Raw genomic sequence first — 26,586 nt, 5'->3', positions numbered from 1 at the left:
GAAACACCAAAGGAAAAAAAGAAAAGAAAGGAAAAAAAAAAGAAAAAAGGAAAGAAAAACAAAAGAAATAACACACAAGCACCCCTGCCCCCCACAACCCATTTGCGTCAAGTTCTTCTCCATCATACAGTACTCAAGATCTTTGGATATTTTACAACGTACGACTCCAAACTGCGGCCGAGAGACAACAAAAAGAAGTAACGAGTCATCTGAAAAACCGCGTTTATAAGAAGTCATTACCTTTACAAAATAAAAACAAAAGCCCCAAGACCACTGGATTCCAATTTGTTCCTTTGTCCTTGTTTTCTTCTAAAGTTTGGGTCAGCCCCAATCCCTTGGCTGATGGGGGGAACATGGGGATGTCGGTGGATGGGTCCCAGAAGCAAGTGTCGGAAACGGAGCCGGGAATCTAAGAGGCGGCTGCCCAGAAAGATGGCATCTGAAGACAAAAGGGGGTCAGAAGCAGCTCCCTCCGATTGGAATGGCATCTGGGGGAGTGTGGAGTCAGGGTTCTCTTCCGGGGAGCTGGGAGGGGGACAGAGTCTGTGGTCTTCTCTGGCCTTTTTGTTTTTTGTGTTTTGCTCAGGAAGAAGCCAAGGCGATAGGAAGAGCCGAAGTCTCTTGTGCCCACAGCTCCTGAATTGGGGACACGGGCCCTGGGTAATCCATGCAGATGAACCCTCCCACTGTTGGGCTGCTGAGAAACAAAGGCCGGCTCAGCAAGAGAAGGGGGGCAGGAGCAGGAAAGGGGAGAGAAGACCAGGAAGGCACTGGGCCAGCTAAGCGGTCTTCCTTCTCGGAACTTGCTACAAACTCGGGAACCAGGGAGCGTGTGCGGGGAGCCCTAACTCCCAGAGCCCTTCAAACCCATACTGGAGCCAGGACTCTACCTCCCACCACTGAGGGAAGCCAAACGCCCCAGCTTCCTCCCTGAGGGATGAGGGAGGGGTGAAGGGTGCTCAAATGCAGCAAAGGGGGCAATCCCCAGCAATACCAAAGCCCCAAGAAACCCACAACAAACATAAACCCTGGGTAACCAGGTGTTTGGTGTATTTCCAGGAATCAGGGGGGAGGGGGGAGTCACCAGGTGTTAACAGACTCCCGTCCCTTCTGTATGGGTCCCGGAGTCCCGGGGTCCCGTGAGACTTTGTACAGCCCTGGAGGGGGTGCGTAGAGGTGGAGTCAATGATTAAAGAGTCATCCCCAAGGGCCCTGACACAGTGGCCTGCCTGCCTGCCTGCGGATGTGGGCAGTCTCTGGAGTTCCCCAAAGCTGCCTGTGGACAAGCCACACCTCAGCTCCTCTCTGTCACCCGGTCTAATTTGGCCACATTTCTCACCGGTGCTAACAGAGAGGTGGATGTGATTAAACCAGATCCAGGGAGATGGACATTTGCAACAGGACTTGAGGAGTGCAAAGCTCCCACCTTCTCAAGAATTCTTTGTGGAGGGATAGGTGTGTAGATGTGTGTGGGTGGGTTCGAGAGGGGAAGCTAAGTTAGCAAGCCCCCCTTCGTAGCATGGTAGAGAGGACTGGCCTGTCCAAGTTCACAGGACAGTGAGAGGAAAAAAGGGCCCGGATTCCAGAAGCCCTCCCTGCCAACAGGGCATTTCCCATAAGGATCCTAGGATGGCTGGAGACTAGAAAAATGGCCCAGCAGAGCCGGGTCAGTAGAGACCCTGCCATAGGGCTGCGGCTCGACTAAGATGGGTGCCCCAAGCCCTTACGGTAGGCCTCAGCCCTGCCCCATTCGGTCTGCCTCTGGCCAAGCTCCCTCCCTCCATCTAGCCCCCAGCAGCTCCAAAGTGCTCCTGGGCACCCGGGGTGTGGCCTCCTCTGTGGCAGGGCCCCTGTGAGTTTCTGTGTGACAGCCAGAGTGACAGCCAGGTGGAGGCCAGGCCCCGGGCTCCAGGCCCTTTGGGAGGAGATGTCCATCTCAGACATCTTCAAAAGGGAGGCAGGAGGCCACAGGAGGCCTGGAAAATACCACTGTTGCTGATAATATTTTTTCATGTTTCCTCTGTGATTTCAAAGACAAAGTTCAGACCCACTGGGTGGGGCAGGGGAGGCCTGATGGGAGGAGAGGGGACAGGGCCGCCGGACCGGGGTGGACGAGGACCAGCCTAGTTGTTGGCTTCAGACATGGAGGCCACGTGGTTGAGGCCGGCGAGCCCGGGGAGGCCGGCCAGGCCGGCGGCCCACGGGTCAGGCAGCGGGAAGTAGGGCCGCGCGGCCGCCACGTTCTCGGCCAGCGCAAAGGCCAACAGGCCCCCCGCGTTCCGCTCAGCCTCCAGCTGCGCGCGCCCGAACAGCTTCATCTGCGTCTCCTCGAACTGCCGCTCGAGCTCCTGCAGGCTCAGCGCGCCCTTGGGCGCCGCCAGGAAGTGCTTGGCGGGGCTGGGGCCCGGGAGGCACACGGCCGCCCCGCCCAGGGGGCCGCCCACCTCGCCCAGCGCGGGAGGCATCACGAAGGCCGCCTTGTCGGGCGCCGGGCCGCCGGGCCCGAAGAGCAGGCTGGCGGCCCTCCAGGCGGCGGGCTTGCGGCCGCGCCGGGGCCGGGCCATGCGGCAGCTCTGGCGCTTGATGTGGCGGTGCAGGTGGTCGGAGCGCGTGAAGCTCTTGTAGCAGAACTCGCACTGGTACGGCCGCACGCCCGTGTGGATGCGCATGTGGTTCTTGAGGTCGTAGTTGTGCACGAACTTGGCGTTGCAGTGGATGCACAGGTAGGGCCGCTCCCCCGTGTGCTTCCGCATGTGGATCTTCAGCTTGTCCTGCCTGCAAGGCACAGCCCGGAGTCAGTCCCCGCCGGATCGCCAGGAGCCTCCCCCGAGCCTCTTTCCCCTTACTCCAGACCTGCCAAAGCTCACCACGGCCTGGCCTCCGAGTCCAGAAATGGGGCCCATGCTAGGATGTCCTTGCACGCCCTGCCTCACTCCACACAGGCGTGGCTACTCACGTGGATTAGAGGGCTGGAGAAGGAGCCGGTCCGGAGAGGCCTCCTTCACCCCCCGAGCTCCATTTACTCCTCTGCTCAGAATCAGGAAGCTCCCATCACTGGCCTGGAAAATGGGCCCGCTGGGGACACTTCTCCCCACCAGTCAGCAGTCTGTCCTCCATCCCTGCACGGTGTGACAACCTCGGATACTGACTCACACCCTAATTTCATGCCCGCTGTCTCCAGGCAACAGTCTTCCCTCCTGCTGGTCCTGTGCTTTCGCCCAGAGCCCCACGTCCCATCCTGGCCCCTGGGCTGTTGAGATCTGTCTGTCCTCAGCACTAATCTGGGAGCCTACGGAAGCCGGGCACACCTTGTTCAAGTCTCCTGCACTGTGGTTTCTCATCCCAAGCTGTGGGCTCTCCTCTTTGTCTGCAGAGAATTCCAGGGTTTACAAAAGAGCCAGGTGCAACAAGAATGTAGCCTAATCTAGGGCAAAGCTTTTCAGGATTTAAGTGCTATTATTCAGAGGGAAGGTATGGTGTAAAGGTGGGGCTCCTGCTGGGGTTTGGGAGCCCCTGTTCCAGCTGCAGACCCACCACTAACATGCTGAATGACCGTAGGCAAGTTACTTAACATCTCTGCACCGAGCTGAATTTGGCATTAGACATCAGTTCCCATGGTCCGGGGCTGATGGAGAGAATCTGGGTTTGTGTCAGACTAGATTCAACACACCTCCTGGTGATCTTGAAAAGAAAACTGACATCACAGGGTTGTCTTCCTAAAGACGGAGCTCTCCACAAGCTGGCTAACGGAGCCTTCCAGCCTGGCTGAAGTGGAGTCAGGTGGGCTGCAAGAACTCGGCTCAGGTCCTTCTGCAGCCTTCCCCAACCAGGCCTGGCAGGCCAACGAGCTCCGTGTCCTGTCTCCTCCGTCCTCCCTGCAGGTGCGGCTCGGGGGGAGCATCTGCCTGTAATTTTTGGCTCGGGTTTGAGGTCGGAGCAGGTGAGGAGCCCAGGCATCCGCCCTAAAATGGCCAGATTTAAACCACGCTCAATATAACCCCAGGACAGCAGGAGCAGGTCCCGGTCTCCTGGTGTCTCCTGGCCGCTAGAGGTCTCACTGGCTCTCATTTTTGGACTGGTTCCCCAGGGGTGGGGCGGGAGAGAAAAAGACTTTGCCTTGTACGCTGGCAGGGACCAGGGGAGGAGAAGCAGGGAGGACAGAGGCACCCCTTCCACTTGTGCTCCCAGGAAGGCACGAGGGCCCCCGGAGATGGAGATGGGGGTGGGAAGCGGGACGGGCAGGGAGCAGGAAGTGAATGCCGCTGTCTGAAGCTGGCAGGTGTCTCCACACACCAGACCCTCGTCCCGTCCCCACTCCCTGTCCCTGCCCCTCCCACAGCCCACCAGCTGCGCCCAGGATGCACAGCACCCTGCTATGACATCCCATGTTCCCTTCCCCAGCCCGCATGCTGCCCTTATGGTATCTATAACCCACATGTCATCCAGCTGATTGGGGGTTTGAATGGGAAGCCGTCTTCGTGAGCATTTGGGCCGGTGTGTCTTGAACTTGAACCTGCATAGGAAGGGCCCCCAGGGCTTGAGGAGCAGCATGCAGGGCCCCGCTCCCAGAGATTTGGGAGGTGGCGGGGGAGAGGGCAGAGAATTCACATTCCTAACAAGTGGCAGCCGTTGCTCTGCTGCTTGTTCACACGCCACTTGAAGAACCACCTTTGCTGGCGGGCAAGCCGGGGTCCCAGGAGGCGAACTTGCCCAGGTCACCCAGAGGAATAATGGCAGAGTAGAGCCTAGAACTCAGGCCTCGTTCCTCAGCACTGCGGGAGTGGGGTGCACGGTGCCCTTTGTACCTCAAGAGCAGTGCGACTTCGTCGGCAGGGACGGGTCCTGGGACCCCACACATTCACCAAGGCTCTCAGGGAAGGGCTGCGGCTAGCTGGTCCCTGGCTGGGGGACCTGCGTCCTCCCCAGGGCCTGGCGGAGGGTTCGGTGTGGGCTCAGCACTGGGGCATTAAGCATAGCCCCTCACTGAATCCTCTCCATGGCCTGATAAGGTGGGTGGGTATTTTTCAAAATCACTACTGCACGTAATTAGTACTATTGATGTTGACGGTCACCCTCGAGTAACGTACAATGCAGATCTTCAGATAGTCAAGGCCTCCTCTAAATACCCACCACGTCTCCCAAGCTTGTCACCAGAGCATCCAAAATAAGTCCCATTTTAGCAGCACTTAACTGAGGTGTGTCAGAAGTGCTGAGAAGGTGACTCTCACTTCCTTTACTGAGCACCTGCTATGGGCGGATGAACACCCCATTTCACCGACCCTGGAAGGTTGTTCCTCAGACATAAGTTATGGTGTAGGCGTGGGGCCGCCATTAGGGGTCTGGGAGTCTCTGCCGCAGTCGCCGACCCACCACTAACTGGCTGGGTGACCTTAGGCAAGGTACTTCACCTCTCTGTGCAGACCTGAACCTAGGGCCAGACACCAGTTCCTATTGTCCACGACTGATGAGAGAACCTGGGTTCCAGGCGTCAGATGCAACATACCTAGAATAATTTCCTTACTTAGAGGACGAGCGGCTCAGCAAAGTCAAGCGGCTTTCCCAAAGGTATCCAGCCAGGAGGGGCAAAGGGGCCTGGGGAGCCAGCTGGGGTCTGGTTTATTTGCAAGCTATGCTGAGGTTGAGAAAGGTAGATTTTCAAACCGGGGACTCCCAGCCTGCGGCCTATCAGAGCTGTCTCGGAAAGTGCAGACCAGAACAATCAGAACAGCGCATTTGCAGCCGGCTTTCTGCCCCTGGGGCCAGACACCCTCCCCTGGGGGGGCATGCGTGGGAGGAGCTCAGCCCTGGGCAGAAGCCAGCTGTCCCTGTCCCTAAGGGTGACTTTTCTTGGTGACTTTTCTTTCATGGGAGCAGTGGGGAGGGTTCGTAGAGCTGCAAAGCCCACGACAACTTAGTGATGGAAAAAAACGGAGAGACCATGTAGTCTACCGGGATCGCATTACTATGTCCTGATTCACGGTCTGCGCCGGCGGGCCCGGTAACCTGCACCATTAGCAGTACACTTGCCGGGACTTTGAAAATACTGATTTCGTTCAATCTCCTAACTCTCAAGATGAGGAAAGCAAGGACAGAGAGGGAATGGCTTTCTAAGGCACACGTCCTCCTCATTCCTGTAACGACCTGTGCGTGTGGATATAGCGGCACGTGCACTGGCAGAGCCAGGCCTGGGGCCAGGCACGCTGCAAGGACTGGATCAGGTCCTTAGGTGCGCTGGGCCTCAGTTTCCTGACCTCTAGAATGGGGGGCTGGGCCACACCATTGTGACCTCTGGTGTTCTGTGAGCATTTGCATCTGGGGAATGGGCTTCTACGGAATCTTCTTCTAGCTGGCTTCATAGACTCCAGCCCTTCTAGCCTTGCTGCCTCACTAATCTGACTGGTTTGTGGAGGTGGCATAAGTTTAGCTGGAAGGTGTTCCAGCTTGAATCTCAGGAGCTGAGCTCTTCATTACTTCCTTTTGGGCCTGGAGGTCTGGTGGTCCCACTAAAAATCTCCTGAGGCTGCCCCTGTCCAACGGCCGATGCGCTAACTTACCCCTCGGCATGGCGTGCAAGGCCCTTACGAGCTAACCCTTCCAGTTACTAAATGAGTAAGTTCGGGGGATCCCCAGTGACTGTGGTTAACAATACTGCCTTGTATACTTGAAAGTTGCCAGGAGAGTAGATCCGAAGTGTTCTGGACATACACACACGAAATGTAACTATCTGGGGTGAGGGATGTGTTCATCTGTACAAAACCACGTTAGTGCGGTATCACGGCATTGTAGACCTTAAACTTCTATGTTATATGTCAATTATATCTCAGTAAAGCTGGGAAAAAATATCACCCATCTACTGCACCCACACATCGCACGGATATGCTGTTCCCCTGGCAGCCACGCTCTGGTCAACTCCGTGTCTTTGAACACCTGCTGGCATGAGCTGGACTTCTAGCCATCCCTTCCTCCCGTGCAAAGGCTGCCATATTATGAAACGGATGCTTGGTAAACCCCGTCTCCTTCCCTTTCTGTGCAGATCTTGTGTTTGGACACCAACGTGCCATCTCTGGGTCCCACAAGAGGTCCAAGCCCAGATGTCGGCGTGCACGCTCCTTCCTCCCCAGCTGTGAGCCCTCATTCCAGCCCCCCTCCTACCTGCACCTCTTTCTCGGTTTACTTTGGCAAACTGCACTGCCTGACATGTCTCCCACTCCCAACTCCCCACCCCTACCCTTCAAGGTCACATTCAAGGGCAATCCTCTACAAACCTTACCCTGTCCACCCAGGTTTTGTCCCTGGCCCTCACCTTCCAGAGCACCTGGGACCTGAGCACTGCCCCTCAAGCTAGGTCACTGGGGGCAAGGAGGGAGCCACAGAAGACAGTGTGTCAGCATCAGCTTCCCCTGTTCCCAAAATGGCCCCATGGGTGTCAGCATTGTCCCCTCCCCCTGGCAGGGCACCAGCTCTGGGAGCCAAGCCCCTCCGTCTGCACCCTCTCCGGCCCCTGCTCCACCACACGGGCACTCTCGGCGGATGGAAACTTTGCTCAGAGGCCGCCTTTGCGGCTTCTGTTTTCTATGCATGTTATTTCCTGGGCAGGGGCCTTGTCCCCGGCTCCTGCAGCCCTGTCTGGTCGGAAGCCCAGGCAGCAAGATGATGCAGAAGGAGCACATTCCCGGGCAGGGAGCAGTGACCCAGCCGCTGCAGATAAGGAAGCAAGGCTGTCAGGACGAGTCATGAGCAGGGATCAGATACTTTCTGCGAACCGGGCGGTGACGCTGTATCTCACCGAAGCCTATGGAGTTGGTGTTGCCACCTTCACCACGAGGAAGCGGGGACAGAGAGGCTGTGGCAATGTGTGCATAGCTTCCCTGATCTCGGGCAATATATGGATGGAGTCATGGGCCTGGGGGCAACCGTTGGAAATACCTGCTCTAAGCCCCGCATATGACACATGGGAACCCGAAGCTCAGAGAGGGGAGGAGGCCGAGGTCACCCTGCCCATTAGAGGCAGAACCAGGCCCCGAACCCGGGCTCCCTGATTACCACTCTGGTGCTCTTCCCAAGCCTCCACAGTGCGCTGAGACACTGAGTCCCCTAACGACCGCCCCACCCCCGTCCAGCTGCACAGCAGGTGCCCGCACTGCTTTCTCAGCCCTCGCTCAGTCCGCGGCACCGAAGCTACCCGACCTGCTTTGATGAGAACCTGTCAGACGCTTTTGTATTCTGCGCGGTTGGTACACCACACGGAGCGTGCAGTGGGGGCTCATGGTGCGTTTGTTGACTGACCCATGACCTGCTGGTGCAGGATCTGTTCTCAGAACCCCCAGCTCCAACGCCAATGTGTTCTGCCTCGCCCTGACTCCCTGGTCTGCCATTTCCTTCCGCGACCCTGCCCTGGGGACCAGCCCAGGCCATGTGCTCCCAAGCCTTGGTCTGCATTCCCCCTTCCAGCCCAGAGAGCTCATCGTGGTGGGAAAGATATGCCGGTCCTTATGAGCTCATGCCCCCAAGTGAAGAAAAGGGCCACGGGGTCTCGCCCAGGGTCCCCAGCCTCCATGAGGGCTCCCAATCGCGATAATGCTTTCCCAGCACCATCCGCCCACACTTCTTGGTAACCTGATGGTCGAGACAAACCCTCTTCCTGGTGCCACTGCTAATGACATTGCATTATCTTAATAAGGTCCCCAGGGCTGCCAGGAGTGGGAGGGCTAAAAGGAAAATACAGGAAAAAGGCAGCAGCCAGGTTCCTGGCCTGGTCTGGAGAGCAGACCACTGCCGGGGTTGTGGAGCAACCAGCAGGAGGCTCGTGCTGGCGGCAGGTGTCGGAGGCGAAGCCTTGCAGCCTTTATGGGCTGGTGGCAGGAGGCCCGGTGGAAACCGGTGAGGTCACAGCTGGCCAGAGAATGCTGCTCGGGGTGCGAGGCACAGGCAGAAGGACTCCAAGTGATTGCAGGGTGACCAGAGCTAGGAGGGGACAGGATGCGGCCAAAGAGACATAGTCTGGTTGAAGGCTTTGAGGCCCTGCCTGGGGCTCCGGGGGTGTCTCATTTCTGGAAGGATCAGTGGAAAGCCAATGGTCCCCAGGGCTGGTTAAAATCGAGAGGTGAGGGTCTGACGCCAAGGAAGAGACAACACCATGGCGGGGGAGGCCTTCCCCTCTCTTCTTGGAGAACCATAGAAGGAGAGCTACAGGGAGGGCTTTAGGGGCAGAATGGGTTCTGTGGGAAGGACTCCCCGATCCTTCTGCCACCACGTTCCCATGGGGCGTGGACATCCTGGGAGTTGGCATCTGAGGCCATAACTTGGAGCCCAGGCCAAAAGGCCACTTTGCAGGAGGGTGGGCTCCTCCAACATCCCTTGGGGTGATGGGAGGTGGCGTCAGCATCAAGGGGAAGGGAAAGGAGGCCTGACCAGCGAGTGGAAGCTCAGCTGTGTTTAAGGAAAGAAAGGGAAAAGAGTGTCCAAGAGGAGGAGTCGAGGGCGGCCAGTCCAGGCTCCCTCAGCCTCTGGGGGGCCAGGGCCCCAGGAGCGGCTTGGCCTGGCAAGGGAGGCTGGGAATTGAGTCAAAGAGGCAGCGGCTGCTTTAAGCGGCTGCTGAAATAAGTGCCTCTCCATCTGGGGAGGGAGGGAAGGTGTTGTGGGCGGTGGTGCAGGGAGTCAGCCCCCAAGAAGGTCCCCATGGAAGGGCTGCAGGGGGACTTGACTACAGGGAGAGGTATGAGAAACCCAACCGGGACAGGCCAGGGGACAGAGAAGAAGCCTTGCGGGGCAGCTCCGGGAGGGGGCAGGAGGGAAGCAGGGGCCAGCTATTCCGAAGAATGTGATAGGGAGGGCGGTCAGCCACAGCCCACGGTATGAAATCAAGTCCCCAGAGTCCCTTGTGTGAGGAGGCCAGGAAAATGTCCAATCTCCCCCCCACTCCGGGGCGCCTCTGCTCCTGGGAAGGGGGCCCCCAAGAGCAACTCTGATCTCTCTCAGCAGGGTCAGAGCCCAGTGGGAGCTGGGTGAGGGGAGGTGCTGACTGAGGCAGGAATGCAGCTGCTTCAAGGGGGCCCAGATGGCGGGAGCTGAGCTGAGCAGGGACGGACCGGAGGGAGGGCAGGGCAGACCCACGGCTGATCTGGCCGGGAGGGCTGGTGAGGCTACCAGCACAGAGGCCCCCTAAGTGATCATCAGGAATGCGCTGGGAGGGAGGGTTCTGGAATGCAGCCCTCCTATACAACCCAGTGTCCTGCCTGAACCAGGAGGCCTACTCAGAGAATGTTCTTGTGTCAGGAGGGCAAGAAGTCTGTCTGCAGTGACTGACCAAGTTAACACTTTCCCTAGGGAAGGCAGGGCCCACAGACTGGTGTGGCCTGCGCAGAAGGCTGTGTGTGTGGGAAAGGCCCGGGCGGGGGGGTGGAGGGCCAGAGAGGGAAGGGACATGGGGTGCTGGGCAGGCTCGCCGTGTGGCATGCTGAGACGTGCATCCCCCTGTAGCCAAATAGCTGGGGCTCCCCTGAAGGGAAGAGGGGTCCCGGAGTCAGCCCTGTGTGAAGGCAACAGGTGTGGGAAATTAGGGATGTGGACCCCAGATGCGAGGAGGGGGTGTTCTGGCTGACTTGGGACCTGGCTTTGCTGGATCTGGCCCGTGAAGAGTGTCCTTGTCTTTGAAGTCATTCCCAAGGGACTGGGCTGGGAGTCACAGGCTGGAAATGGGTGAATGGTACTCGAAGGTGGATCGCGCCCTAGTTTATCTCCCCAATATTATCCCCGTGCTTTTGTCACACGTCGTCCAGGTGTTCTAGCCTGGCCTGTGGGGCGAAGCTGAATTCAGGGGAAGGCAGTGGTGGCGCTGAGGTGGTGGGGGTGACTAGCGTGGCAGGGCCATTAGTGAGGGATATCCCAGGGGAGGGGAGTCCCAGGCACTCTGGGTCCAGCTGCTCAGTGGCAGTAACAGGAACAGAGCGCCCTAAGGTCAGCACTGTGGGGAAGAAGGGGCTGCACCTGGGGTACGTGGGGCCCTGCCCCTCTGCACCTGGAGACGTTCCCTCCACTGCCAGCTCCAAGCATTTGGAAGAGATTCTGTTTGGGGTTTCCCTCGCAGAAGCAGCTGTGCGGGGACCCCAAGGCCCCCTTGGAAACAACCAGTATTGTCCCTCGAAACAGTCACCAGAGGAGCCCGCAGAGCTCTGCTAGCCATGCCACTGTCACATGAACAGATTTCTGATACCCTTCTCGGGAAACCTCAAATAGAGTTTTGAAGCCACCCAAGATAGTGGATCTCATTACTTTATAAGACTCATCTTATTTTTTCCCCTGAAAAGTACTGTTCCTGATTTGCTATTATTCAACTTGGCTCAAAGAAAAAAAAATTAACTAATTAATTTTTAAAAAGTTACTCTCTCCTCAAAGGCCAAAGCTGGGGCCCACCGAGGAAAATCCAAACAACGAGCCCCCAGCAGTTCCCAAAGAGAAATCTCCAAGAGGATATGGGGTAATGGCACCACTGGCACAAGTGTGGGTCTCAAGGGGAGTTCTTTGCCAGGGACAGAGGCAGTGAGGGGAAAGGACCTAGTCAGGGAAGTCATGGTCACGGGGCAGGTGTCCACCAGGCTCTGTCCACATTCGATCCACAGAAATCACCAAGCCCTGATACAACACCACTCACTGGAACTTTCTCCACTGTCGAAGTGGCCGGGAGGGTCAGCCTCACACCAGTGACCACAAACAGCACCAACAGACCATGTTTTCCCAAGATGAGGGCCAGCAAAACCGAGCAGGGAACACATCTGAGCCCACGGCATCCCACCAATCAGTTTTGAACCCACAAGTCGCAGTGAAAGAAGGTACATAGCACACACTTGCTGAACGGCACAGAGTCTGTGAAAGATGGAGGGTTTGTAATGTATTGATTTCAAATTTCAAATTTTATAACCACATAAAGTTAACCCCTTCCTAACGTGGAGAGTCAAGGGGGAGAACGTTAAGAGGCTTATCCCTCAGATCAGATCCAGAAGAGGACTGAGAGGACTACAGGGGTCTCTGGGGGCTCCTGGTCACAGGTTTTGCTGTCATATGAGTCCCAGCTCGGGCGTTTTCCTCTCCGCGTGCTTACGGCGGCGGCCACCTGGCCACAGGGGGCAGACTGCTCATCTGCAGACAAAGGCCACGGCACCTCTCCACCTTCCAGGGCGTGGCCGTGACGATGGCCTGTGCGGCACACTTAGGACAGTCCCTGGCAGGCCGAGCGTGCACCCAGTGAAATAAAGAGGCGGCACTCCACGCGGGGGCTTCAACCTGGCTCCCTGGATCCACAGTGGGGAAGGGGAGAGGGAGGTCAAGCAAGCAAGGGGCCGAGGCCCCTCCCTTCTGACTTACCCAGAACAGCTCTGCTCTCATCTCTACCCTATCCTGGCCTTCCACCTCATACTGTATTTCGAAAACATTTTAGCTCTTAAAACGAGTTTGGAAATCCCCACACCAGGTAATGCCTAGCACGCCTTCGAGCAAATAAACTTGCCATGCATCTTGGATCCAGCTGGGCTTCCCCCGAACCGGCTGTCTCCATCCCAGCCCTCCGTGCCCTACTCCGACCCCCCCGAGGGCAGTGATACGCACCTGGTGAAGCGGACCTCACAGATATTGCACATGTATGGCTTCTCCCCGGTGTGGGTCCTCATGTGCCGCGGCAGCTTCCCGGCCCCCATGATGACTTTGTGGCAAATGGGGCACTGCTGGGAGGCCTTGGGCTTCAGCTTGCGCTCCTCCACCAGCGGCCAGGGCGGGAAGAGGCCCCCCAGGTGGGTGGCACTCAGGAAGTTGAGATAGGCACCGTAGTCACTCTCCGCCTTGATGGGGCCCAGCGGCCCCCCGGGAAGGTCGGGGAACATGTCCTTGAAGAAGTCGCTAGGGAAGGGGGGCGGTGGGGGTGGGGGCAGCTCCTCCTTCTCCTCCTCCTTGATCTTCCGGTTCTTGATGACCAGGTCCAGTGGCCCACTGTCCATGGGCTGCTCGGGCAGCTGGGCGAAGGCACCGAAGTCCCCTGGCCAGAGGTGCGGGAAGAAGTCGGGGGCGAACGGAGATAAGGAGGGTCTCCTGTCGGTGATGTTGGCCTTGGGGTACAGGTTCTCCCTCAGCAGAGATTCGATGGAGAAGTCCCGGATCACGCCCAGATGCCCGGGGCCGCCGGCCTGGAAGGAGTCGGGGAAGTCCCTGGGCGTGTCCGAGTAGGCCTTCTCTGTGAGATGGTCCGTCTTGGAAGGGCTTTGGTGGCAGTTGATGTCCTGGGGGTCAGGCAAGTTTTCTTGATCGGCAAAGTCCTCCGTGTCGTCATCGTCATCCTCCTCCTCTTCCTCCTCCTCTTCTTCCTCATCCTCCTCGTCCTCGTCATCCTCGTCGTCATCGTCATCCTCCTTGTCGTCCTCCTCCCCGCCGTCCCCGCCGGGCTCCATGATCTCCAGACACACGTTCACGATGCACTGGATCTCCAGCATCCTGGCGGCGTTGAGGACGTGCTTGACATTGGAGGCGGTGATGGTGAGCGTGGAGGTGTAGGCGAAGTCCAGGATGGCGGCCAGGGCCTCGGGCTGGACGAAGTCGATCTCGTAGACGTACGGCTGGCTGGCTAGGGCGCCGGCCGTGAAGAGCTTCTTGAAGTACTTGCTGCAGGCCGCCAGGACGGAGCGGTGCGTGCGGTACTCCTGCTCCTGCACCACCAGCAGCACGTCGCAGAGCAGGCCATCGTGCCGCTGCTCGTTCAGGCTGCACAGGACCTCGCTGCTGTGGTTGGGGAAGGGAATGCCGATGAGCTCGTCGATGCCATTGGCCATGGTCTCAGCCAGAGCCCTGAGGGGATGCACAGAGAGGAGACCGGGGTTAGAGGTGTCGTCCCGGGAGGGGACCCCCAGCGTTGGGGCCCCCGGGGAGGCCAGGCTGGCAGGCGCGCTGCCCACAGCACCTCTGCCTTTGCTTAAGGCCTCCCCCTCCACCAGGAGGCCGGCCCTCCTCCCCCTTGGCTTTGCCAAACACCCCCTACAGCTCAGAGCCTGGCTTTTCACTGTCCGACATGCAGGCTCTCTCCGGGGACCCCGGAGGCCCTTGGAGTCAGGCTTCTCACCGGGCAGCTGGCATATGCCATGCAGCCCAGGCTGTGGAAGCTTCTCGCGAGCACGTTTTCACTGAATTCCACTTCATTAGCAAGCAGCTGCGAAACACCAGAATGGACCACGTGAGCCTCAACCGCTCTGTGTGCTACGGGGATGGCGTCCACCACCTACTCCCACGACAACCATGGGTCAAGGCCATAGGGGGAAGTTCTCTTACCACTCAGGGCTCCTGCTGGGAAAATGCTCTGTTTTTGTGTGTGTGTGCGCGTGGTTTTTGTTTTTTGTTTTTTTCCCCCAAACCTCTGACTCAGATAATGCATGACCCTCTTGATCCTATTGGCTCCTGTTAGGAGCTGAGCTGGGGTGCCCCGCCCACCCCGTTTATGTTGAAGTCTTAACCCTCGGTATCTCAGAATGTGACCGTCTTTGGAGGTAAGGCCTTTGAGGAGGTGATTCAAGTTACAACCAGGTCGTAGGAGTGAGCCCTCATCTGGTCTGACTGGTATCCTTGTAGGAGGAAAGGAGGCCACAGACACACACGGAGGGACCACCCCATGAAGACATGGTGAGAAGACAAGTCAAGGAGAGAAGCCTCAGAAGAAACCAAACCCGCAGACACCTTGACCTTGCACTTTCAGCCTCCGGAGCCGTGAGAAAATCCATCTCTGTTGTAGGAGCCCGGGCTGCTCTCTTATGGCAGGCGGAGCACGAATACAGCCACTAGGAACCTTAAAACCGATTTCGTGGCCCATTTTCGGCACGGGAATGGGGGCCTTAGGGCATAGGTTTTGCCTTGTGGACCTCACTTCTGGCTTCATCTCAGTTGATGAAGTTTCTCTCCTTTGGCAAATCTTGATCTTTTTTTTTTTTTCTTTTAAATACTGACCTCCTCTATATGTATATCTGTGAGCTGTTTCAGGTATAAATACACATTTAAATTCCGTGTTAAATTCGAGTACCTTGTTCGTTAATGTATCCTGTCTGTATTCTGTTACCCTCAGGGAAACGCATCCCCTACAGGGAGAAGCCTCTTCTGAGACCCCTTAGCATTCTATATATATAAAAATGAAGTGTGGCCAGTGAGAGCCACCAGGAGGGAGAGGTGCAGGACGGAGGACACCAGGTATCACCTCCCTGCAGGGAGCAAGACTCACAGCCCAAGTCAGCAGATTCGACCTGGACAAAAAGCCAGCTCAATTTTTGTGCCACTACCTGGAGGACCCTTCTTCTTAGGGCAAAGCTTGATTGTGGCCCATGCATAAATCCTAGCAAAGGCCCGGCCCGTACCCCAGTGCGATTACAGTGGAGAGAAAATAAAAATAAAAACACAACATGAAAGCCTCGTGCTCCCATGGGAAGAGCTTTGGGGATCTCCACACTTTTATCTTCTGGATGTTTCTACCCTGGGAAGGCAGATGCAGTGGGAGGGGAGGAGCGAGGAGTGCTGGGCACACAGTATGTGCCCGGAAGGGGGTCTGGAGGTACCAGGAGCTTGGCGGGAAGTGCAGGGTGCTGGTGCTCCTTCCCCTCCCATCCCCTCCCATCACCAAGGGCCCAAGGCTTCCCTGAGCCATCCCACTGGGAGGAGGGGCTCAGAAGCTTTCCCAGAATGAAGGCCTTGCTGCCTTCCCACCTTCTCATCTTTAAAAGGGCCAGAGACCCCACAGGCTGTGCACTCATTCCCTAAATAGTCACTGGGTTTCTCCCTCCACCAGGCACTGCCCTGACCTCTGGGGACGCACAGAGAGCAGACTAAGAAGGCCCTTGCTCTAACCCAGTTTGCAGAGATGTAACTGTGATGAAGATACGCAAGATTCACCAAAGAGGAATGAGAGCTCCCCACACACCTCTCAGAATGGCTAAAATAAAAACAGTGATAACACTGAATGCTGGCAAGGATGTGGGGAAAGTGGACCACTCAGCCATTGCTGGTGGGCATGCAAAATGGTACAGCCTCTCTGGAGAACAATTTGGTGGTTTCTTAAAAATCTAAATCTGCAACTACCATATGACGCAGCAGGCTACTCTTGAGCACTTATCCCAGGGAAAGAAAGACTTGGATCTACGCAACCTCAATGCAAATGTTCCCAGCAGCTTCGCGTATAGTAGTCAGTAACTGGAAGGAACCCGGCTGTCCTTTAACAGGTGAATGGTTCATCAAGCCGTGGCGTGTCCATACCGGGGAGGACTAGTCAGCAATCAAAAGGAAGGAGCTACTGATACATAAAAATCCCTGGATAAGCCAGCGTGAGAAGAGCCAATACCAATAGGTTACATCCTGTATGATTCCATTTACATAATGTTCTCAAGGTGGCATAATTATAGAGATGCGGAACATGGGAGGGGTTGCTAGTGGCTGAGGAGGGGGCGGGGCAGGAGGAAGGTGGGCGTGGCTATCAAAGGGCCACATGAGCGACCCTCCTGGTGACAGGAATGTCCTGTAATTAGACTGCGTCAAGGTCAGTTTCGTGGTTGATGTCTTACTGTGATCTTGAAAGCTGTTACCATTGGAGAAAACTGGGTAAGGTGGACGTGGGATATCTGGATTATTTCTTAAAACCAAACGTGAATCAACAAATTACGTCAAAAATAAAAAGTTCAATTTAAAAAATCAAATGATAGGAAACAACCTAAACCAATTAATAAATCTTCTTCCACCCCAATGTTATTTATCATCTATCTACAGTAGTGGGTGAGGTGGTGGGGAAAGGGAGACTACTTTACTCAGAGTGGTCAGGGAGGGCCTCCTTGAGGAGGTGTCCTTTGCCTGGATGGTGAGAAGGATCCAGTCATGGGACGATGTAGGGAACAGTATTCCAGGCTTTGGGAACAGCAAGTGCAAAGTGGGCAGTCCCACCAAGGCGCTCTAGGTCTGGGGGGCCAAGTTCTGCTCTGAATGGCCCCATTTAACTTGGTTCTCGTCTACTGAGAAACCATTCCACTTCTACATCTCTCTGGGAGGCTCGGCTCCCCCTGAGGTCCTATGTAGGACTCCCCTCTTTCTCTCTGACCGGGGAGGGCATCCCCAGCCTGCGGGCTTCCACTGTCCGTGCCACAGAGTGAGTTCTGAGGCTCCTTCCTTCCCTGACACCCCAGGCCTCCCTGCTGTCATGGTGGGCGCCAGAGGGAAAGTGGAGGGCTTGAGAATCCCCGGCAAGTTGAGAGGCTCCAGGCTGGGTGGCTCCTTCACAGCTGCCATGGCTGCTGTGCGTCCCAGGTGGGCGGCTCGTTGCAGCCAGGTGCAACATGACCTTCTGTGCAGTGAGTAAGGGGACTTGAGGACCCTGGTCCCCACCGCCTTGGCCCCCAGCTTCCTGCTTCAGACACTCAGGCCTCCTAGGGCCGACTGGCAGGACAGGGCCGGGCCAACCTCGGCCAGCACCTTCTCTCCGCAGGCCAAGGCCCACCCTACATGACGGGGTTCCCGAATGAGGGATCAGGACCGTCATCGGGCCTCAGGCCTGCTCATCTTCACAACCACTGGGATTTAGCTCCTATCATCATCAGCGTCCCTATCTTACAGAGGCGGAGAAGGAGTCGCAAAGGATAAATCACAGAAACATAAAGTCATGGCATAAGGATCTCAGTCTGAAGCCTGGCTCCCCAGGCCAAGCTCTTAACCACAACCGACCTACCTCCTACCCCTGCTCCACAGAGGCAACCAAGAAGGGCCGGCGGTCCCCGCCATCACCTGAGGGGCCCAGACTCCGGGCATTCAGAGGGGCTCAGGCGTGGCTCTGTGCAGGAGGGGTGGGAAGGATTTGGGTCGGCAGGGGAGGTTGGCCTTACCTTCCCGGGAGGGCCACACAGGCAGGGGCAGTGGGCAGACAAGGGCATGGCCGGACACAGGGGCTGCAGCATCAGGAAGACTTCCCAAGCAAGCTCCGGGACGCTGCCTTCATCAGAGTGGGCAGTGGCTCCTCTGAGACCCCAGGGGGGACCCTAGAACTCACCCACTTGCTCCTGGGCAGCCTCCCCTGCTCCGTGCCAGCAGCCCCCTTGCTGGGGGTTCTGGCAAAGCTCCGCCGGGCGACAGGGGAGGAGGGGAGAGGAGGAGACGGAGCTGAGGCTCCATCAGGCTTTCCCGTGGCACCTTCTGAGCTGACTGCCCACAGCACTGATCCCACATGTGCCCCACATCCTAGCCCTGCACCCTCTTTCCTCTAATCCAACACGAATCTTGCTTCTCAGCCTCCGTGCCTTTGCTCATGCCAAGCTCCTGGCTGGAGAGCACCCACCACCCCGCACATCCAGCATCCTCCTTCTCCAGGGGGCCCCACACCACCCACACTTCAAGACTCCACTCAGATACCCTTTCTCCATCTCTCAGTTCAGATGCCAGGCCTCTCCAGCCTTTAATCTCCCGAACTCCTGATGACTCCAGCCATTTATCTTACTCTGCCTTGTACTGTAATGTATTTTCTGTGTCTTGGTGTTTCTGCTAGATTCTAAGCTGCTTGAGGGCAGACTGTCATTACGATGCTTAGCACGGTCCCGGCACGCGGTTGGTGAAGGTCTACGGCAGGGGCCCGGCAGCACTGAAATTACTGTTGTGCAGGTCTTCACTATACAATGGCACCGCCTCTAAGGGCAGACTCAAAGTTGTCCCCCACCCCATGATTCCTGCCTCCTGGTAGCAAGGACTTATGGCCTTGAGTGGTCCCCTTCCTCATGAATAGGGCTGACCTGAGTAACCAATGGCGTTTGTGGACGTGATGGTGTGTGACTTCTGACAGGAGGTCATAAAAGGCTTTCTGGGGGAAGCCAGCTGCCATGTTATGGGGACACTCAAGCAGTCCTATGGAGAGGTACACATGGCAAGGGACCATGGCTTCCTGCCAGCAGCCAGCACCAGCTCACTAGCTGTGCAAATGAGCCACTGTGAGAGTGGGTCCTCTGGCCCCAGTCAAGCCTTCAGATGACAGTGGCCCCACTGACAGCCTGCCTGTAACTCTCCAAAAGATGCTGAACCGAAGGCACCTAGCCAAGCTACTCCTGAATTCCTGACCCGCAGACACTGTGAGATAGCAAACGTTTACTTTTGGTTTAAGTTTCTTGATTTTAGAGGATTTGTTATGCAGCAATAGGTGGCTTACACAGGGGCACTACTGACTTCACAGACATTATAGATATGCACTGTTGAGCAGATGGCGGTTAAAAGCTTCAGTCTAACAAAATCAGCGTTTTACAAGGCTGTTTTGATAGATGCAAGTAGACGTAGTGAGGGAATGGCACCTTCTCCAAATTCCCACCGAGCTGCCACATGGGCAGCAGGGTCCTTGTGCTCAGAGACACATCTCAGGTGATGGTTTGTAAATGAAACTGTGACTGTTAAGTATCAAGTCAAGATCAGTAAAATCCCAGAAAATCAGTTCTTTATGGAGAGCCAGGTTTTCTTGCTTGCTAAGGGCTTATTCCTTTAAAGACAAACACGTTTTAAATGTTTCTCAGAGAAAATTCTTACAATTATTTAAGCTTTCTCCCACCTTTTAAAATAGAGGAGACACAACCCACTGACCTGTGGGTTGGTGGTCAGAGTCTCATTGGAGCCCACTAGGGAATGGAGGGTGGCCGTCCCTAACTAAATGTCCCATCTCGCGTGCTCTTGGAGTCATGTCTGCTGGGACTGGGAATCGGGAACCCTTAGCTGTGTGACTTTGGGAGTCCCCTCTGCCTCTCTGGGCTTCTGTTTCTTCATCTTATCATCTCAAGGTCATGGAAAACCTGGTAACTATTGTCATGATTTCAAGAAGCTACAGGTGCAAAATGGAGATGAGGAGGGGGCAACAGGCCTGGGTGACCCTGGACACGAAGGCTGGCCTGCCTGCCCAGCAACGACTTTTCAGTGTGCCTTGGTTCACAGCTTTTGTCCCATTCCTGGAGGAGCGGATGTAATCATGTCACTGGGGGCTGTTTTTCCAGGCAGGAGGCGGGGTTGCCGCTCGCTATTTCATTGTCTCTTTGGGAAGAAGTGCCCCCTCAGTGCACTCTGGGAGCTTCCCTGGTGACCCTAAGATTCCCATGCCCTAGAGGGCCAGCAGACTGCAGTGTCCCCAAGGGGATGCCACGCCACACCCCCACCTTCCCGCCCAGGCCCTCTATCCCCTTCCTCCATCCCCTCCATCGCCCAAGCCCAGGGCAGTCCTGTCTCCAAGAATAACACACTCAGGAAAGAGAATCACACACACACACACAAATACACACACATACACAAAACCAAACAAAAACTCTCAGCAGCCGGGAGAGGCATAATGCAAAATATAAACCTCTGGTTGGGAGGGGATAGGAAAAAACCCCAAAGATCAGAAACACAGGGGGAAGTGGGAGAGAGGGGAAGAGGGGGAAGAGGAGCTTGGAGATGGTGGAAGGAGGTGGAAGAGGGAGAACGCAGGATGGGTGAAAACTTCTCCAATGTGGTCATCACTCCAGAGGACCTCCCCTGGGCCTCTGCCCTCCGGGGAAGGTTCTAGAGCCCAGGGAGGTCTGAGTAGCCTTGTCTGACCAAAGCAGCACTTCTCATCTCTGGGCCTCTGTTTACTCAACTGTAGAATGAGAACATTATTCACCCCAGGTATGGTGCTTGTGACCCTCTCTCTCCCAACCAGGAGGAGGGGGCATGCCATCAGTGTACTAGCTAAGGAGGGGAGGAGTGGTCCTATAAAAGAAACAGAAAAGTGGTGGGGGCAGGGCGATTGGAAGGGCCATCAGGAATATTCTATAAGGAATGCCTTATAGAAACCTGGCTTTAGGGGTGCCTGGGTGGCTCAGTTGGTTAAGCATCCAACTCTTGATTTTGGCTCAGGTCATGATCTCAGGGTCCTGAGACTGAGCCCCACATCAGGCTCCAGGCCGAGTGTGGAGACTGCTTAAGATTCTCTCCCTCCTTCTGCCCCTCCCTCACCACCTCCCGCAGCTCACTCTCTCTCTCCCGAAAGGAAGAAAGAAAGAAAGAAAGAAAGAAAGAAAGAAAGAAAGAAAGAAAGAAAGAAAGAAAGAAAGAAACAAGGAAGGAAGGAAGGAAGGAAGGAAGGAAGGAAGGAAGGAAGGAGGGAGGGAGGGAGGGAGGAAGGAAGGAAGGGGAAAGAAACCCAGCTTTAGAAGTCCTCCAGTACAAATTTCTTGAATGTGACTTGAATTTTGGTATCATTCTGTGTCCTGTTTCATAACCAGTCAAGCGAGCTGGCTAGCATTTACAATAATAATCGATACTAGCTACCATTTATGGATGGCTCGTAACAAGTCGGTCATTGCACCTCAAATTCTTCCTCAGCTGACACAGTTCTGAAAGGTACCTATTTTTCATCCTCACCTCCAATTTAGAGATCCAGAAGCCGGTATGCAGAGTGTAAGTGAGCTACCAAAGCCACAAGCCGGCAAGTGTCACGGCAGGATTTGAACCCAGGGGCACTTGGTGCCAACGCTCGTGTTCATTCCCCTCCACCATGCTGCCTCCTCCAAAGTCTAACTGGGATTTGAATGCTTCTCCCCAAAGCTTGTCTCTAACTTTGGAGATTTATCAGAGCCAGGGCCGAGGGATGTGTGCCAGGGGGCTGAGACCCATGTGTGTCAGGGGTCTCAGTGCCAAGTACAAATGAGAGGTACGGACAGAAAGGCACCAGAGACCCATGGCCGGGCGATCAGGCCCGGCTCTCAGGAGGAGCGGCCTTGTCTGCCCTGTGCAGGGTAGAGAGCGTTTCACCGGACAGGGGGGCGGGAAGAGCACCATTTGGATCTGGAAGGCTTTAGGTTTCCAGAATCCCCTCTGAAACTATGTTCAACCTGGATCCCATGTGGGATCGTGGAAGAAGCAGTGTTCAGCCAGCAGGTGCCTGAAGGGGACTGATGGCCTTCTGGGAACAGGAGGCCCTACTCGGGGTGGTGGAGGGTGAGGGCCCGTTCTCAGACTGCCTGGGCCCACATCCGGGCTCCCCTGCTGATGGCCTCTGGCCATTACCCTCCTCGAGCTCAGTTTCCTCATCTGTGCAATGGGGATGACAGTCAGGTCTCTCCCTCGAGTCATCCTGTGGGTGTGATGACGTAAGGCGCGTGAAGTGCCCCTGGTACACAGTCAGCTCTCAAGAAGCATCCGCAGTGACGAAGTCCAGGAAGGATGTGAACCCCTAACAGATGTCTTGGCAGAGGGAAGTAGGACCTTACTGGGAACTAGTTTGCCTTTCGCATAGTTTTCTAGAAGCCCACACTATTTAAGCACCTCTCCCAATGATACCCCGAGAACAGCCTTTACGTGCTCCCAGGGCCACCCCTGGCTCGTGTAGGGCATGACAATCTTCCAAGGCCCTTCCATGGCTCTTGTCTCCTGTACTTCTAATCCAGGAAGTAGGCAAGGCTGGCATAAACTTTATGCCCATTTTACAGATGGGGAAAATGAGGCACAGACAGGAGCCTGTGCCCAAGGTCACACAGCAGATTAGTTAGAACTCACACCAGGGCATTCCAATGCCCCAGCCTCTGTCCTCTGATAGATGACGGTGCCCCCCGTGAGGTGCTAGTCGGGGACCCATGTTCTCGGACTGGTTTTACCAGGAATGTGACGTGCATGGTAGGCAAATGACATACTCTGGCTGCTCTCAGTTTGCTTATCTGGGAAACAGGGAAGTAATGGCCTAGATCTCACCTGCTCTAAGGCAAGGTCTGCTTCTTCTACGTCTGGGCCATTTTCCGGATACCATCAACCAGGACTACAGTAGATGCTGAATGAATGAGATCGGTTCAAAAACACAGTGGGGATAAACCTGAAGTCGTAAAGGGCGGTAGGGTGGCTCCAGCCCTCTTCTTGGGGACACCTAGCATTTGAAGAGAGCCCTGTCATTCATAAGGCACTTATATTCCTTAATTTCATCCTTATTATGACCCCCAATGGATGGGGATCAGAGAGGTTAAGTGACCTGCCCCAAGTCACACAGCTAGAAAACAGCAGGGTGGGACTTGATGCCTACTCCAGTCCCATCTCTTTCCTGTCCTTGTTGGCTGCCTTGGTGGTGTGATTTTGGGGACAATTCTATTGCTTTGATCCACAAGCCCAGGATCTCTCTGAATCCTGCTCAGTTCAGCAAATCTGGAGCTGAGGATGATGCTTCTATCTGCCAAACCCCAAGGGCAGGCTGGCCCCAGCCGGCAGACTCCAGCTGCCCCGGGAGCAGCCCCACTGGTCTCGAGCCCCGGCTCCTCCCCTGCCTGGGCACGGAGCTTCCAAGCCACCTGGCAGAATTGGTGGCTGCCGTGAGGGTGAGGGGGCCGCAAAGGGGCTGGGAACGTATGTGGCTTTCTTTTCCAGACCTGGTAATGAGGCTGGGTGGCAGCCACTCATATCCTACAGGCGGTGGTCTGTGTAGGCCCTGAAACCTGCAAGGGGCTGGTGGGCCAGAGCAAAAGAGGGGCAGGGGGGCCTGACCCAAGCTGCTGGCTAGCCCCACAGACCTCTGCCGGGCGGGCCCCACCCAGCCCTTGGCAGTTCCCCTAAGCAGGGCAGCCACACCCCTTGGCCCCGGAATGCCCCGGGGCCTCAGCTGCCCCAGAAGCTGGGGCCAGACGTGTGGGCTGGGAGGCTGGGCCGGGCTACTTCAACTTCCAGCCTGCCTGCCGGAGCACCCCAGGCAGGGTGCCCGCAGCTGGGAGAAGCCGGCCCCACCTGCTCTGCCACCCGGCCAGGACACACCCAGAGCCCACAGTCCCCAGCGCGCCTCGGGCCTGGGGCTGGGAGCTGGCTGGTTTCTGTGAAATGAGTTCTGAGCTTCCCTCCTCTGCCAAAGGTGATGGCCATGCCAGGAGTTTCCTGACAGCTGGAATTCAGCTCCCCCCGCCCCGCCTCACACAATTGTGCTTCCCCTTCTCTTTCCTCCAATGCCTCATTCCCCGCCCCATCCACAGGACAAGACATGTGCGGGCCGGGCCAGGGGCCAGGCCTGAGAGTCAGGCACTCCTGGGTTCTCATCCCAGCCATGGCTAGGTTTTCTGTCCCTGTGGCTGGGGGTCTGAGCATTTTTCTCCTGTAATCAGCTGCCCGAGTTCCTGCTTCACTGTTTCTCTGCTGAAGCCTCAGTCCACAATGCTTCGTGCAGTCCAGCGCTAGATTCTGAGACGCTTGTCCTCCTCTGCTCTTCTCCATACATTTTCCTAGGATCCCCAGTACAGAAGGAATTATTTGGCCTACTTTGCTGACGAGAAGCCTAAGCTCATGCCGGTAAACACACTTGCCCAAGGTCACAGAACTAGGTAAGAGACAAAGACCCCAGACCTCCTGCCTTGTAGCCCAGACTGTCCATGGTATCACGCTTCATCCCTTGCCAACGCCCACCCTCCCATCATCGCCACCTCCATCTCCCCCCACACCCTGCATTTGTTTGGTTTGATCAGAACAAGGTCTGGAACCACCCATAGGGGTTGGAGTAGGGGTAAAAGCCAGGTGGGCTTCTTTCCTCAAAAATTCTTACAGGAGTGAAACATACTCTAGGGGACAGACTTGAGGGGTACCTAGGAGGGGGGCCTGAGAGATGGGCGAGGAAGAACGGGGGGCGGCTCCGTACCCGGACGTTGGTGATGGAGGGACACGGAGGTATGAGTGTCAGAGCTGCTCAGTTTCTCCCTAGACGAACCCCTTCTTTGCAGCATCTGCCTGCAAGCATCTGGGTGAATCCAAAGGGTGTGTGTGCCCCCAACCCCTCACCCAAGGGGTGGTGTGAAGCCTTTTACTTTGCAAAGTACTTTCACCGCCTTGATATTGTACCCGTTTTGCAGATCAGGAAACAGAAGTAAAGTGAGGTCAAGGTCATAAAGCAATGTGGTTAAAAGACTGTGGAAGAACTCGCATATGTGCTCCCCCCCCCCCCCAAACAAGGCCATCAACTTTTCTACTGCCAATGAGTAACCTTGCAGGAAAGATAGAAAGAGAAGGTTCTCGAGTGGGCTGCATAGCCTCAGGAACACAACGAGGGCCCTCTCCAGTGAGTTGCAGGGAGGCGGGAGGGGCTGCCAGCAGAGCATCCAGCAGGAGGGTCCCCCTGTGATGGCTGGAGCACCGGCCGGTTGGCCCGTGGGAGCCCCGGGCCAAATAAAGTGGTGCCCCTTCAAGCTGCTGTTCTTTCATTATTTATTCATCCTTTATTTATTAGAGGATGAGGTGAAGGGGGGCAGGGAGGACTTGTTTTCTTTTAAGAAAAATTGCACACCTCTTTATGTTCAAAATAAAGGATTTACTACTTGTGTTTATTACAGGCGATTTCCTGAGCCAGAAAACTCCTTGGGAGGCTTATTAAACCTTATTAAGCCACTGAAAATTTAGATAATAAAATAAATCACTTGTCTCCCATAAACAGCTCTAGGCCCCGTGTTAGCGAGTCGCAGAGTCTCCGCTGCCTCTGGCTGCCTTTTCAGGTGCGCCGGCTGCTCAGCTGGCCTCCCCAGCGGGCATCAGCCTGGGCACCCAGCGCTGGGGGGCAGGGAGGGGGTGCGCCCACCCGCTGGGAGCGCCCCTCTCTTTAGCATCTCTGTCCAGAGATGCTGTCTCCTGCGGGGGAGGGGGAACGGTTTAGATTTTATTAGTTATTTAAGGGGTTGTGCATGGACTCTTGGGTTAAGTGGCACCTGATTTCCACTCTTCCTGGGGATATTTTAGTGTCTCTTCCAGAAGGCACCAAGGTGGCCGCAGAACTGGCCAGCCTCTGCCTGCTCTCTGCCCCTGCATCACTGTGAGCCAAGTGCCCACGGTGCGAAGCCACTGCACCGCCACAGGGGACTTTACAAGGGGAAAGAAGGGAAAGCCGGGGCCAGGGGAGAGAGCCATAGCTGGGGCGCAGAAAGGCCAAGTTGGTTTTGGGAAAGGGCACGAGGAGTAAGGGCTGAGAAATGCCCGGGTGTGCAGTCTGCAGAGAGGGGCTAACCCCTTTTGGGGAGGAAGTGCAATTAAAGCCTGCGTTTACAACTGATCTCTGCCCTGAGGCTGAATTACAGGTGACCTTGGACCAGCCAAGCTCCCTCTTCAAGCTGTAGTTTCTTCTTTAACCGAAGACCAGGAGACTGCTGCCTCAGACCGGACTGCTCTGTGCTATCCTCCAGCTAGTCCACTTTAAATATTTGGGTTCCAGGATTGATCCTTGGATTCCAAGGTCATGAACAGCTCAACTTCTGCTATCTTGGGGCTGTTTCACCCAACTGTGAATTTCCTGGTTCTGTGCAGCCCTCCCCTGCCAGGTGTCACAGGGACGTGGCCAGGTTACAAGAGGAAATAAGTGTGAACATACTTTGGGCTTTCAAAGGATGGGCGTTCTACAAATTCAGGGCGGGACGAGCATTTGACCACACAAGGCAGAATGATGGAGTGATGGAGACCCAACAGGATGGAGACCCACAGCCTCCCTGTGCCCCCGCGGGAGGCTGAGGACACTGACTCTGCGTTTATCTCCCTGACACTCGGATGGTCCTGGAGCCGGGCGGTGGTGGGGCAGAGTCTGGAAGTCGCTTCTCCAGAATGTGCACGAATTCT

At 56.1% G+C, this 26,586-nt stretch overlaps 1 protein-coding gene across 3 annotated transcripts in view; it reads right to left on the bottom strand.

The window, feature by feature from the left end:
- Nucleotides 1-205: 205 nt before the first annotated feature.
- The window catches only part of ZBTB7C (zinc finger and BTB domain containing 7C), a 343,127-nt gene continuing 316,746 nt past the window's right edge, over nt 206-26,586 (bottom strand). For all 3 annotated transcript variants that reach the window (XM_045790028.2, XM_045790029.2, XM_045790027.2), the window contains 2 exons: nt 12,601-13,827; nt 206-2,775 (listed from right to left, as the gene is read on the bottom strand). In XM_045790028.2, coding sequence (XP_045645984.2) covers nt 2,124-2,775; nt 12,601-13,811 — 1,863 coding nt within the window. In that variant the 5' untranslated portion in view covers nt 13,812-13,827 and the 3' untranslated portion in view covers nt 206-2,123. The remainder of the gene's footprint in view (nt 2,776-12,600; nt 13,828-26,586) is intronic.

This window comes from Ursus americanus, chromosome 19 (genome assembly GCF_024610735.1).
Source record: "Ursus americanus isolate L20-20 chromosome 19, mUrsAme1.1.p, whole genome shotgun sequence".
Classification (NCBI taxonomy): Eukaryota; Metazoa; Chordata; class Mammalia; order Carnivora; family Ursidae; genus Ursus; species Ursus americanus.
The sequence above is the reverse complement of the archived record's forward strand: the minus strand, read 5'-3'. Positions and strand labels throughout refer to the sequence as shown.